This window comes from Vicugna pacos, chromosome 11, assembly GCF_048564905.1.
Source record: "Vicugna pacos chromosome 11, VicPac4, whole genome shotgun sequence".
NCBI lineage: Eukaryota > Metazoa > Chordata > Mammalia > Artiodactyla > Camelidae > Vicugna > Vicugna pacos.
In genome coordinates, this window is record NC_132997.1 from 50,351,715 (window position 1) to 50,365,896 (window position 14,182).

General features: G+C 51.6%; 1 protein-coding gene across 2 annotated transcripts in view; it reads right to left on the reverse strand.

Annotated features, from left to right (window-relative positions):
- Positions 1-1,903: 1,903 nt before the first annotated feature.
- CHST3 (carbohydrate sulfotransferase 3) overlaps positions 1,904-14,182 on the reverse strand; it is a 34,756-nt gene continuing 22,477 nt past the window's right edge. For both annotated transcript variants that reach the window (XM_006212865.4, XM_031682270.2), the window contains exons 2-3: positions 9,229-9,450; positions 1,904-8,025 (exon numbers count right to left, since the gene is read on the reverse strand). In XM_006212865.4, the coding sequence (XP_006212927.2) occupies positions 6,747-8,025; positions 9,229-9,368 (1,419 nt within the window). In that variant the 5' untranslated portion in view covers positions 9,369-9,450 and the 3' untranslated portion in view covers positions 1,904-6,746. The remainder of the gene's footprint in view (positions 8,026-9,228; positions 9,451-14,182) is intronic.

A 14,182-nucleotide genomic window follows, 5' to 3' on the forward strand; every position in this document is an offset into this window, starting at 1 on the left:
TTCAAGTGACCAGAAGGTTTTAGGACAGCAGAGTGGATGCCATGGGGATGTGAACTGTGACCCACGGTGACCCTGTGGCTGCTACAGTCTCCACAGGCTGACTTGCTCCTGACCTACAGCTAGGTGAGAATGGTGTAAAAATGGGCAAGGGCCCTGAGACTACACCTGAGACTTTTTCTCCCCAACCCCTTCATCTACCACCTTTACCTGCTTTCAGCCCTATATACTAACACTTGCAGGTTTCTGGTAGGAACAAATTGTTCTGTAGAATGCCAAAATCTTGAAAATATTGTTGCGCAAAAAGTTTTCATGATAAAAGAATTCCACCCATAAAATTGGTCTGGAGTGAACCCTGGTAAGCTGGGTTAGTCAGAGGAAAGCAGGACTTCTCAGAGCCTTAATATGCCAATGGGCCCTGTAACTTCTCAAGAGAGGTTAGGTGACCACAGCGCCTCCAGAAACACTTGGAGAGAGACCCTCTGCCTCAGGCTCCAGGAGCAAGTGGCACAGGTCCAAGGCCCCTCTCTGCTAGTGACGAAACTGCCTGACGGGATGGGCCCAGCTGACTGCCCCTCCCTCAGAGCGCCCGTCGGGTGTTCAGCTTCTTCCCAGGGCTGACAACTTGGGGTGGAGTGGAGGAAGATTCGGGGGCCCGAAGAGGTCTGGGCTCAGCTCTGGCTGGTGGCTGCGGGGGTGGTGGGTGGGGAGGCCTCCAGGCTTTTCTGCTCTCTGATTAGGACAATTTGTTTCTCCAGGGGGTCATTTGTGGTAGGAAGCACAACCCAGAAATTAAACTAAATATATTCAGTCCCCAGAAGATTGGCGACAGCAGTGACATCTGGCTGGGGTTGGGGTGGCTGAGATTCCACCCGTGTTGGGATGAGCTTCTAAGGCCTGGCCTAGGTGAAATGATGGAGATACAGGTTTGGGTTCTGGGGAAGGGGGCTCATTCCCTCATATCTGTTGTTAGCCCCTCACTCCAGATACCATTGTCTCCAGGGCCCAGGTCTTCTCTGCCTCTTCATGGCTGCTGTTTCTGCTGCCCGGTGTCCCCAGACCCACCAAGCTCACCAGCTCTGTCTTCCTGTGTTCTCCAATGAACCCACTGTCTTCTCCCTGGGGAAACATCCATTCCCTCCAGGTGGCTGTTAGGAGACAAAAGGGCTGAAATCTAATTTGTACTAAGTCGATATGACTTAGACAGCAATGTAATTGCATTACATTTCTTAGCTGAAAGGGTTCTTAGCTATCTCAGGTGATTTTTGAGATTTGGTTGAAGGCCAAATGAAATCTTAAGCACTATTTGAACATGTGTAACAGATCAACGCATGGTTGCTCCGAGTGAGAGGGCACTGCCTGCCCTTACAGCTGGCTTGAATCCCTAAACGGGCTTTTGTGGAACAATGGTTGTAAACTACTAATTATACCTTTCATTCTAAAGAAAACTGGGGTACAGATTAAGGGAAGTGACTTGCCCAGGGTCACAGGGCCAGATACTGGCAAAGCTGGGACTTGTCCCCAGGGCCCCCTGACCTCTAGCTAACACTCCTGTCCCTGCCCTACGATGCCTGGGTATTTCTGTCTCAGGCCTCATCGTTGCAGCCAGCTCCAAACACTAATCACCAGCTCTGCCATCCTGGTAACATAAGGAATATTCATCATACCCCTGGCACTTATCCATATCTCCCTGGGCCTTCCATTCCTCGGGAGTGGCCAGGGATTTCTCTGACCTTCATGCTGGAGGTTACCCCTTTCCTACTGCTGCTAATTTTTTTTCCTGTTTATTTTTTTTTCTATTTCCTCCCCAGCTTTATTGAGATACAATTGACATACAAATTTTCCTGTTAATTTTTACAACCCAATTGCTGCTGGGAATAAACACAAAAAAGAAGGCAGAGACACATTTCAGATTTTTCTCATTGCATGTTTTCACTTTTAATTAAATAAGTCAAGTAAGCCATCAGGTGATGGGTTCACATTCTGTTCTGCAAAGCAGATCCTGACTGGCGGTGGCCAACAGCTCGCCAAAGGGCAGCCCCTGTGTTTCCAGGAGATTGTAGCCATGGCAAGGACATCATGGCAAGGACACCATGGCAAGGACATTGATGGCAAGGGGGCTGGGAGCAACATGGCCGAGCAGATTGAGCTACATGCTACACATACACACGTGTGGACACATATGTACATACCATGGCTATGTATGGTCATGGAGGGGGTGTCGGTACTATGTGGCCATGAAACATGACATAGGGTCGAGGTCTTGGCAAAAAGAGTTTGCAGGAGCCAAGAGAGAGCAGGGGAGCCAGGCAGACTTGGCCTAGAATGTACAGATGAAATGGAGGCTTTAGGGGGGCACCCAGTTCAAGACCAATGTTAGAGGAAACAGGGTACATGGATCATTTTATCTGACAAATAAATACAATTAAAATATGGTCTACAATATGAGCTAGGGCCTGAAGATGGCACCATGGTAACCTTGGAAACATAACTAAGTAGTCCTCCATGCACAGTATGGAATGACAAAGGTCACAAGATCAAAGGATCTTGAAGCTCTTAAGACATCTGCAGTTGCCAATCCTACTTCATCCTTTTGAGGTAAAGGGCAGCTTCCACTCTTCCTGAAACCATGGGCAGTTGAAAGGCCATATGTGGCTGCATTCAGAGGGTTTTCTCCCTCCCCCTGAACGTCGTAGGATCTTCACCTACTACCCACCAACTCTGGATTTCAGAGGATGCTCATTTCAGTTTGTGTAGATTGACAGGACCCACTTGGCTTCTGTAGGTATCTGTCCCCCCAACCCCTGCTCTGTCAGGAACTCACCTTTGCTCTCAACCTTTGGGGATGGGAGTGAGGAGAGACTGCCTTCGGGACACAGCCATCCACTCTTCTGCCTCTGTCCTTCATAATCCAGGGCCTATCAAGGGACAGGCCCTACAGTCAGTTAAAATAGGGCCTAGTGTGAGACAGGATCACCCAGGGCTGGAAGAGACCTGCAGGGTCAGGACCAGACCATCTGATGCTTACATCTCCTGTCTGCTGTCTAAGCCAAGCATACATCTTCTGGGACAGGGAGCCCCTGACCTCCTGCTGGACAGAGAGCAGAGGTGGAAGGGTCCGATGCCACTGTAACGGGTTGGGTGGGCCCTCTGCCCTTAGGGGTTTGGCCAGCCCTCTGGCATAGCTCCCAGGCTGAGGGTACTGGCAGACCAACATTTTCTCTGTTTATTTAGTTACTTATTTTCAAGTGAGTGCATCGCATCAAGGGACGAAAGACTAGAACTTGCTCCTGTCTTTCAACCTTAGTAATAACTCGGTGATAACCTGCAGGGGCCGCGCTACAGAGACCTGCACATCTGCTGCTGATTTTTCCCTTCCCGTGGGTCTCAGGAATTCTGACCCCCCAAAATCCTGCTCCCAAAGACCCCTCCCCCCATGTCCTCATCCACTTGTTTACAAACAAGGCCCAGAGGAGAAGCCAGGAATGGGCAGCAGTGGCGACTGCCTGAGGGTGTTGGACACTGCCCTGTCTCACCAAGGCCTGGAATGTTCTGAACTATTTATATAGGCCAGGCTAAAGAGGTCTTCATGAAGAAAAAGAAAATGAGTAAACGCTCATTGCTGAATGGGCCTCTTGTTCTGGGGAAGCTGGCGGCTGGCAGAGGTGAGGCCTCGACTGCTCCCTCTGTCTCCAGGCAGGTGGGTGCTGAGGAGGGCAAGGCTCCTGGGGGAGCAAGTGAGAGCAAAGAAACCAGGCTGGTCTCGCTGGGACAGGAGGTACCAGTTCCTGGCTGGACCACCTTCCCAGCCCAGCTCCCAGCTGAAAACCCCTCAGGCATGACTCCAAGCAGGTCCCAGTACAGAGTGTGGAGTCAGTAGTCACCCCACCCTGTCCTTAAACCCTGAGGGTTCCCAGGGCATTGCTGGGCCCCAGGCAACACTCACTTGAGTTGTGTCCTATTTCAGACACCTGGGCAAAGGTAATACAGCAGAAAGGGCCTGACTGTCACATCTTCAAATTAACAAGAGGAAATCGAGCTAAAAAATACCCAGCTGCCATCGTGATTCCCACGCTCTCAGTTTTGTCCTCTCGTGTATTCTGAATCGTCTTGGAGTGTCCTCGTATGTATGAAGTGAACAGTTTCTATTATTATTATTTTGTCTTTCTTGATTTGGGTACAGCTTTGAGTCCCTGCAAATAATAAAATACTTTTTGTCTCTTCCTTTACACAAAATAAATAAGTTAAGTCAACCTGCAGTGTACAAATTGTCAATATCCTGAGAAGTCCCAAAGGTCCATTCTCGGCATAGTCCTCAGAGCTCGGGGCGGAGGCCCAGAGGCATATAGGAAGGAAGGAAGAAGTCTGCTGTCCACACCAGGAGAGCCCCAGGAAGGGCTCTGGATAGAGGTGCCTGCCCCTACCCACACACCCCCCGGTGGGGAACAGTGGAGGGAGCAGGGAAGGGGCTGGGACAGAATGGCCAGCAGTTCTGGGCCTGCCAGTAACATCCTGGCCTCACTCTGCTCCAGGATCAAGTTTTCAGAGCTGGAGTCCCTTTGCACCCCAAATTAGAGCCAGTTCCCTGCACAATTTATTCTTGGATTAGAAAACCTAAAGACATCCTTGATTGGCTGAGTCCATGGTGATGGAGACCTAGCAGCTCAAATACACTGATTGTAACAGATCCCACAGGATGGTTACCATCCTCACCTTTTCAAAGGCTGGCTTCCTGCCAGGACACACCCTCCCTTCGGCATGGCAATACCAGCTGGACCCAGATCCTGTATTTCCCTGCTGTCCGTAATACTCCAAATAAAACCCAGCCCTCTGGGTTTGACAATGGGACAGATCTGACAGAGAGATTGTCCAGGAAATCAGAAACAGCCCTTAGTGAGCCATTGCAGCTTCCTGAAAGTTCTGAGGTGGTACTGAGTTCCACTCCCTAGTTTGGGGTGGGAGTGGGGAAAGGCTTCCACTTTGGGGGCATTTGCTCCTTGGTCATAGGCCCTTGACCCCTCAGAAAATATGTTAGGACCCAGGAGAGATTTTCAAACCTGGCCTTTTCTCAGGAAGGGGGTAAGGACTACTAATTTATGCTGCCTCTGGACACTCAGCAAAGAACCCTCATGGTTTCTGAGATTTGTTCCACATGGGTTCAAACAGAAAAGCCTGTGGGGCATTGTGGGCTGCCATGTGGCTACCTAGGTTCTGCTCTTTTTAGGGGAAGGCTCCTCTTCCTCACCCTCCAGCAGGAGTCAGAGTGCTCCCAACTGGTCTTCCCAGCCCCCCCAGCTCCTCAAGCCCAGACTGCTTCCAAGCAGCAATTCTGTAGGAACAAACCTGAAAACACAGCCATGAAATAAGACACCAAACCATAAATAACTTAAAAAAAAAAGAAACAGATAAAACATTCAGCCCATCCCACGTTGAGCAATGCTCTTCCCAGAGCCTGAAAGGAGGAATTCAGACACTAACCACATAACCATGGCGACCAACCACGTGGCTGACCTCTGTCCCCTGTCTTCTCAGGGGAGGGGGTATCCTGATGTGACTTCTCCCCTCAAAGAGCAGCACTCTGTACTTCCTTCTGGGCCCTGCCCCACAGAGGCCTAGCTGGAAATGGCAGGACTCGTGAGCTGCCTTTTGCCTCCAGGGACCACAGATACTTCTGCCAGTCAGGCCTGAGGCAGCCTTCAAATATGGACCTGCTCTTGGGAAGCCAGCTGAGCTGGGATGAGGCCTTTGGGCTGCAGTCACGTGAGGGTTGGCCACGCCATTTCAAAACATGCTGCCTGCTAGCAGTAAGGACATGAATGGATCAGAGGAGGTAGCCACGAGAATCTAAGGCAGGCAGAGGCCATGGACTTGGCAGTTCTGTATCCACCGTTCAGCCTCAAACGTGGATGCGGAACAGGGTTATGGCCCCTGATTGTATTTCCTTCCCTCACCTTCAAATCATTCTAAAAATGTAATTAAAGGCTCCTCTTTAGTTGTATGATACAGATAAACACTGCGGGCACAAAGCAACAGGGAAGATTTTCTGTGTATGTATGTGTGTGTACATTTGTGTTATTAGGATGTTTTTCTGTCTGTGTATATGGTGTGAGTGTAGGTATTTGTCTTTATCTGCGTGTGTTTTGTAGCTCTTATACAAAGCTGATTTCTCTCCTCCCAGGGACCCACCCAGATGCCACACTGGATCGTGGAGAAATTCAGAAACTGAAAGGTTGACACTGTGTACAGCAGGGGGTCTAATTGCAACTAGCCAGTGCTCAGAACCCCTTCTGGTTTTCAATTATGTGTGGACTTTGGCCCACAGGGTCTTTAGGCATCTATGTGTGTTTCACGTATGTTTCTGTGTGTGTATGTGTGTGTGTATATGAGAGAGAGGGAGCGAGTGAGAAAGGCTTGTCAATAGGCCCAGGCCTGGCTGGGCCTGCTCAGGAGACCACAGCCCCTTAGGTCTGGGTTTGACGGCCCTCAAAGGGACCGGCCACTGTTCCGTTCTCAGCCAGAAACCCCAGGCCCACAGCTGCGGCGGGGAAGCGACCTGATTGGGGGCCTACTTTTCTACGGGGGGATGGGCGGGCGTTACGGCGGAAGTGCTGCCTGCTTCCTGCGCGGCTTCCTGCGCGGCTTCCTGCCCGCCCATTGCGGGCGCTGCTGCCGGCTGGCTCCCCGCTCGCCTGGGTGAGGCAGGCAGGGTGGGACTTTCATCAGGAGGGGTGCTCGCCTCTCTGGGCTCCCTACGTGACCCAGAAGGTGCCGCGCTCCTCCAGCAGGCTGACGGAGCGGTTGGAGAGCGAGGCGGCATCCTGCACCTGTCTGTAGCCGAAGAGGTGCATGGCGGGGCCGCAGGCGGCCTGCACCACCTGCGCCAGCTTGAACGGCATGCTGAAGCGCCATTTCTCAAACTGCTCCGAGGAGTTCTTCTGCGTGGAGTAGATGCCGTCATGGGCCGCCTGCGTGTTCTTCTGGATCCAGTCCTCTACTTGCGGGGTCAGGGGGATGCCGGCAAAGCGGTACATCTCCTGGGCCTTCTGCAGCGGCCTCAGGGCCACGTCCTCGTAGCGCACCAGCATGTAGCGGCCCCGCAGCCAGGCCGGCTGCCTCAGGCCCAGTTCGGCCGATAAGCGGATGCTCTCACAGTTGCCCCTCAGCCGCTGAACTTCCTCCTCCCGCAGCTGGTCCTGTCCCTTGGCCAGCCACTTCTTCCAGGTCTCGTACTTGTCGGCGAAGGCCACCATGCGGGAGGCCAGCACGGCGCGGGGGTCACGCACCAGCTGGATGACGCGCAAGTCAAGCCGGGGGTCCTCGGCCAGCGGCTGCAGGAACTCCAGCTGCCGGATGCGTACGGCCTTGACCGCCATGTGCTCCTTGCGGTGGCAGGCCTCGGCAGCCAGCGTCATGTTAAGGGGGCCGCAGCGGCGGTTCTTGCAGGGGTACTTCTCGAAGACCTTCTTGACGACGGGCGTGCAGACGGGGTCCTCGCAGAGGGAGCGGCTGGAACCCCGGCGGAACACGAACTGGGTCACGTGGTCCTCGGGCAGCGGGGTGATGAAATGCTCCAGGATGTACAGGTCGCACAGGAAGAGCTGCTTGAGCACGTCTCGGTAGACCAGAGCTGAGCCCGCGGCATTGGCGCCGCCCTGCTCGAAGGACACCGTGCGCTCGATGTGCCACAGCGGCTCGAAGAGGTAGAAGATGTTGCCTTGCTGGTTGAAGAATTCGCCTACAAACGAGGAGCCGGTGCGGGTAGTGGCCATGAGGAGCACGTGGCGTCTGGGCGGGGCCTCGGCGGGTGGGCGGGGCTCCTCCTGCTCCGCCTCCTCCTCCCCACCCTGCTCTGCTGGCTCCACGCCCAACTGCAAACTTAGGTTTCGAAGGCGGCTCTGTAGTTGCGTGAAGGCTGAATCCAGCTCACTCAGGGACAAGAGAGATGCGTTCTCAGCCAAGACCAGGGCTGGATCGGTGCTGTTGGCATCTACCAGAGATTGGGGAATTTGCTTCAGCTTGTCTGAAACCCTGTGAAGACAAAGGGATCAGTGACTGACCGGGGACTCCATCCCCTGTGCCACCAGAAGGCGCAACCCTGGCTGATCACCCGGAAGCTGACTTTGAGACAAGGATTTGAGTGTAAGTAGTTTACCTGGGACACGATCACAGGAAGAACTGCTAGCAGGGTAGGGATGTGAGGCAGGGAGGAAAGGAAGTCCCTAAGGGTGAGCAGGCTACCCCTGGGGCAAATGGCTCTGCTACGGGGTAGGCAGAACACACCTCAGGATTCTCTCACCCAAGAGGTATGAAGCTCCCAGCTGACCTTGCCTGAGGGCTGCTTTCAGAGGCATTTATTCCCCAGGACTTCTGGCTTGCCAGTGTGCGGGTGGAGAGAATATCCTCAGGTGGAGAGTTGCAGGGACTTGCAATAGGACCCAGTTGGCACAAACTGCAACAGTCCATGCTGAGACACCCAGGCAGGGCACTCATATAATGCCTACTGGGCAGCCCAGTTCCTAACCTACCCATCTTGGTTGATGCTTTCTTGCAGAGGTTGTGCTCAGGCCCACTAGCAGGGCCACTGCATACAGTGGTACACTGCCAACTCTAGGTGGCAGTATTCCCAGCATAGCCCATGTGAGTGCACACCCTTGGAATTGAACAATACACAACCTGGGCAATTGCACATGGCAGCTCTATCCACCAGGTCTGTACCAGGACCCTGCCTCACCCTCATCCATGACTTCAGATTCATATGAGGGATGTGCTGTTAATGTGAGGCATCATTCTAGGCCAGGAAGTTAACTAAAAATAATAACCATGGCCAGCAAGTATTGGACTCCAGTTACATGCCAAGCACTGGGCTAAATGCTTTTACATTTTCTCATTTAATCTTCACATCAAGGCAAGCCCAATCATTCCCCACAGTTTACAGAAGAGGAATTTAAGACAGAAAAGTGAAATAATTTGTCTTAAGCTCTCACAGTTGGGAAGGGCCAGAATCAGGATTCCAACCCAGGCTGCTTGAATCCAGAGCCTGTCTCACTACTGTGCAGTCATGAGGATGTGGGCATGACTTACTGCCTATGGGCCTGGTAGTTGCTGGTTGAAGGATTGCCTTTGTAGGTCCATATACATACAGACTCCCATATACATATGAGAGCCCTATAACTACCTCTCTGCCCCTACCCCCCCACCTTGATAAGGAAGACTTGTGCTTGCATCCCTCACCTTGATATGATTTTATTTTCCTTTTCAATGAAGACAAAAACCACCACCACAAAAGCCAGGAAAAGGGCGTATTTGCTCCTCATTCTCAGGCTGTGCAGAAAGTGTCGGCAGTCCTGGGGCATAGTGAGTCCTTTCTCCATGGGGAAGGGTGAGGTCGTGGGCACTCAGCTCGGGGGCATCACTCAGGACCTGGCTTGTCGTTCAGGTGGGGGACACCTGGTCCTGTGGAGAGATGGGCAGTCAGAACACCCTTGTCTGTAGATGAGAACAAAGAGGAGCTCTTCCACCAGACTTTTGGGAACCCCAAGGCCTGCTTAGCACCCAGACCTACTCTCCCAATGGACTATGCCCCAGAGAGTTGAAATCAGGTCATTTAAAATGCAATGAGCCTTCTGATTCACCCCTGTCACCTCCATCACTTTATCCTTTGACCTCATACATGACTCAATGGTAAGTATATGGAAAAGAATCCTCCTTGCAGTATGCATGTTTGCAATAGCGAAAGACTGCAAACACTTAAAAAAATGATGGCGCATCCATGCAATGGATTATTATGAGGCCATAAAGAATAATGAGGTGGATCTACAAATGCTAATGTGAACAATCTACTATGTATATTAAAATTTTATATCTATAATAATATATAAATATATAAGCAAGATGCAGATATAGTGTGTTTATATAGGATAGGTTTTCTTAATCTTAGCACTACTATTTTGGATCAGATAATTCTTTGTTGTGGGGGCTGTCCTATGCATTGTAGGATGTTTAACAGCATCCTTGGCCCCTAGCACATGATTTGGCCCCTACACATTAGATAATGGTATCATCCTCTCTGCTCAGATGTGACAATCAGAAATGTTTCTAGGCATTGTCAGATGGACCCTGAGCAGCGGGGAGATGCAAAGTCATCCCAGGTTGAGTATCTCTGATGTAGTATGCTCCCATTTGAAAAAAAAAATTAAGGGAGAGAAAAATATAAATGCTAGGTAAACATGGCCTTGTAACAGAGGGACAGGTAGGTCAGGAGTGAAGGCTGGGGTGAATCTTAAGTTTTCTATGTAACATTGTGTACCGTTAGAATTTTTACCATGTGGGTGTGTACATTTTTTAAAATTAATTAAAGGTTTTCACTGTAGCACATGATTTCTAACAAAATCCTCCTCGTGGCCTCGGCCTTGAGGTCTCAGTTTTGTGAGGCAGCTTCCCCAGGGATAGGTTAGGGCTCCCTCAGCCCCACCACACTACAAAGACTCTTACTAGCACCTGAGACTTTGTCATAAAGCAGAACCACTTGTAATGACTTGTTTGATGCTGATCATCCCTTCATGGAGGACAGGGAGTTTGTCCGGGACCCTCATAATCCCTTAGCACTCGGCCAGGCACACAGGAGACACTCATGCATGACTGCTAAATGACAAAATAGTTAAAGGAATAAATGACTCTCTGAGGAAGGTGTCTATATTTTTAAAAGCTGGAGCAAATTCACTATTGCCCATTGGAACCTGAATCACCATTTCTTTCATTTATCCTCACCATCGTACATACCTGCCCTGTACCACAAGCCCCAAATTCCAGCACAACCCCCTCTTCCAAAAGTCTATCCTTATCTCCATAAGGACCCTCAACCATGGGAGACAGTCTGCTCCCAGTATGGAAAAATCTTATTGTGATCTCATGCAGGGCATCCAGGACCATCCTTCTTTCTGGGAAAGATTGATTTCTTCTAAGCTGATGTTGACAGGGGACTGGGAGGGCAGGAAGGAGGGTCCCAGGGCTGCACCTTTGTTACACAATGGAAATGTCTTCAGGGACAGCCAGAAAATCTATCCTCTAGGGAAAGCCGGGAGGCCAGGGTTCTACTTGTGAGAAGGCAGATGTGTACCCTGGCAGCTGGAGTGGAGGTCCCAGCTGTGCAGGACAGAGTGGTGGTAGGGCAGTGGGCAGCTCTTCTGGCAGAGTGCTGGGGTGCTTCATGAGTGTGAGTAGGTGGAGAGGAGTCAGGAGGGAAGAGAGCTGCAAGGCCAGTTCAAGGTCAACTGGAATATTCTTGGCTCTTCCAAATTCTTCTGGGCCAGTCATTTCCCATGCACTCATTAAACAAATATTTCCTGAGCACCTACTATGTGCCAGTGTTGGCAATGGGAATACAGCAGTGAACAAGCAGACCCAGCCCATGCCTTCAGGGGGCTTACACTCTGGTTGAAAGAGCCAACTTGAAGGATATGGGTAGATGAAATCTAGTGAAATTTATAAAATTACTGCTCTGTGTCTGATGCCATACTAAGCACTGGATTTGCATTTCCTCATCAAATCCTCACAAGAGCCCATCTCATTTTACAGATGAGGAAACTGGGATTGTGAGAGGTTAAATAATTTGCACACGGGTCCTCCAGCAGCAGCCTGATCCCCCCTCCCTGATCCAGGTCATTCAGGCCCCTTGATGCTTCACAGTGACTGCTCCCTGGCACACACACACTGTAGCACATATGGTAGGACTTTCCAGCTAATGGTCTGTTTATCTCTCGTTCCCAGACTGCAAGCTCTTGGAAGTGAAGACCAGCATCTAAAACGGGACCCGCCACATACCTGCTGCCCAGCAAATCACTGGTAAGTCAACCCATTGAAGCTGGTGCCTGGTAGGCTGTCAGCATGAGTTTGCAGAATCCTGGGCAGAGCTACGTTCCCTATGCAGCCAGGTTAGCCTGTTGGGGGTGGGGGTGCGAGGCTGCCTGTCTGCTGGGAGTATTGGGTGAGACCCAATACTGAGTCTTCTGACCACAAAGGGCTGAAATCTTGGCTTTCTGCCCTCTTGGGTCAGCTGAGAGTTGCCTGCTTTGATGATGTGAGGGAAGCAGAAGGAGCTGGGACCAGAAGTCCTGGGCTCTAGTCCTCCTGCATGTCTACCATGCTGTGTAACATTGCATAAGTGACTTAGCTTCTCTGGGCCTCAGTTTCTTCACTGGTGACATGGAAAGGGCAGTTCCTACTGCATGAAGTTGCTGTGAAGAGCAGTATCTGGTGCATGGGAGAGGGAGAAAAGGCAGTTGTGGGGCAGGGGGAGTTATCTTCGTTGTCCTCTCTCTGCAGGGTCTAGTATCTTTGATAAGATTTAGAAGTTTGGTTGTGACGATGACAAAGCTTCTGAACCTTCCTCTCCCCTCCCTTCCAGCACTGTTTCTATTTTTGAGTCACTGTCCCAGCCCCCTGACCGCCACAAATACAGGGTTCTGAGAACCTTCCCAGTGTTGCTCTAAAAGGAAGAAACAAGGGTGAAAACCCCCTCTGAATGAAACCCCTGTGACATCTGTGACACTGGATAAACCTTTGTTCTTTTTGCCCCCAGAACCTCAGTGCCCTGCTCCACGCGTACCAGGCAGAGTGGGTGCCCCAGAATACTTGTAGAAGGAAGAGATGAATGCCTTTTCCAAAACATTTAGCCCAGTGTGAGATGCTTAATTGTTCTAAGTTGATGGACAATATAAAGAGAAAGAAGAAAAAGCCGTGGTTCCCTGAGTGAACCACACATGTGCGCCGTGACCCTGTGCTGAGAGTGTGCTGAGCATTTGCCCTGAGCGTGTACTACAAGCATGTGTTGAGTGTATACTGTAGGTATATACTATAAGTGTGTGCTACGAGTGTGTACCATGGGCAAAACTTCACGCGTGGGGCTTCACATACATTGATCTCTTGAATTAATATCAATCTGGGATGCTGTTTTGAGGATAGAGAAACTAGGCCTGTGGCTTTCAGTTCAAGCCTCTACAGCTCTGTGCTTATAATGGGGAGGGCAGAAAGCAGCGAAGGCATCCCAGGCAGTCTAGCAAGGGAGCATTGGAAAGGAAGCAGGCTGTGATCTGAGGCTCTAAATTCTAGGCATGGCTTCCCCACCTTGCTCTCCGCTCGGGGACCTTTCTGCTCAAGCCTCCCTCGTGACCTGGCAAAGCGCCCACATGAGAGAACAGTTTTCTTCTTGGATGGCTCCCAGGCAGGCCCCTGGCTTCCCCAGGCCTTCCACTGAGGCCGCAGATGGACTGCAGCCCACTCCTGCCTCCCCCGCGGGAGCCAGGGTCCCAGAGTCTGCTGTGCATGGAGCCCTGATAAGGGATGGGCGCTGCCAGACGTTGCATCAGGCAGCAAAGCTCCACTCCCCTCACTTGCTCAGGGCCAGGAACACAGCAGGGATTGGGGCCTCAGCTGTGGCAGGCCCTCCCTGTGCACAGCCTTTCCACCAGGCAGGAGGAGGAGCTGCCTGGGCTGACAAAGGCGAAGAGCTGAGATGGAGGAGGCTCCCTGGGCAGAGATGGGGGCAGTGAAGCCCATTGTGGGAAAATTCTGAACTGACTCAAAAGCCGCAGCCTTGGGCTGGGGGGCTGTCCCAACCGTGCCGTATCACCAAACACCTGGGAGGGGAGACCTTGGGAGGGTTTCTGCGGGTTGTCTCTGGGTCCCCTAGAGTGGAGACAGAGGGCAGGACAGGGAGAAGGGGCACACAAGCTCGCAGATGATCTTTGCTTGGAGGACGCAGGAGTCCATCCAGTGGCTTGTCCAGGCGAGGTCTTATTTCACATGGGGACATCCAGAGCTGGCTTGGGAAAGACCAGGGCCCCCCAATATCTTGAGCTTAGTATCAGATAGGAGAGTAAATACCCAGAGGCTGTTGGACGAACCAGTGAGGGAAGGAAGAAGAGGAGGAATGAGAGGACAAGGAAATGGTTGGAGGCCTAGCTGAGGGAGGCTCTCCTGTGCAGCCTGGGGCCATCATTCCTCCCCAAGCCCCTCACAGCCCGGGGCTCTAGCTTCCTCTCCCAGGAACAAACCATGTTAAACTTCAACTTCCACCAAGACAGAGACAGAGTAGATGCAGCCAAAGGTGGAGGTGTGTGTCACCTGAGTGACTGTGGACATCCAAGAACTTGTGAGAAGCTGTGGGCCAGAGCCACTAGGGGGACCA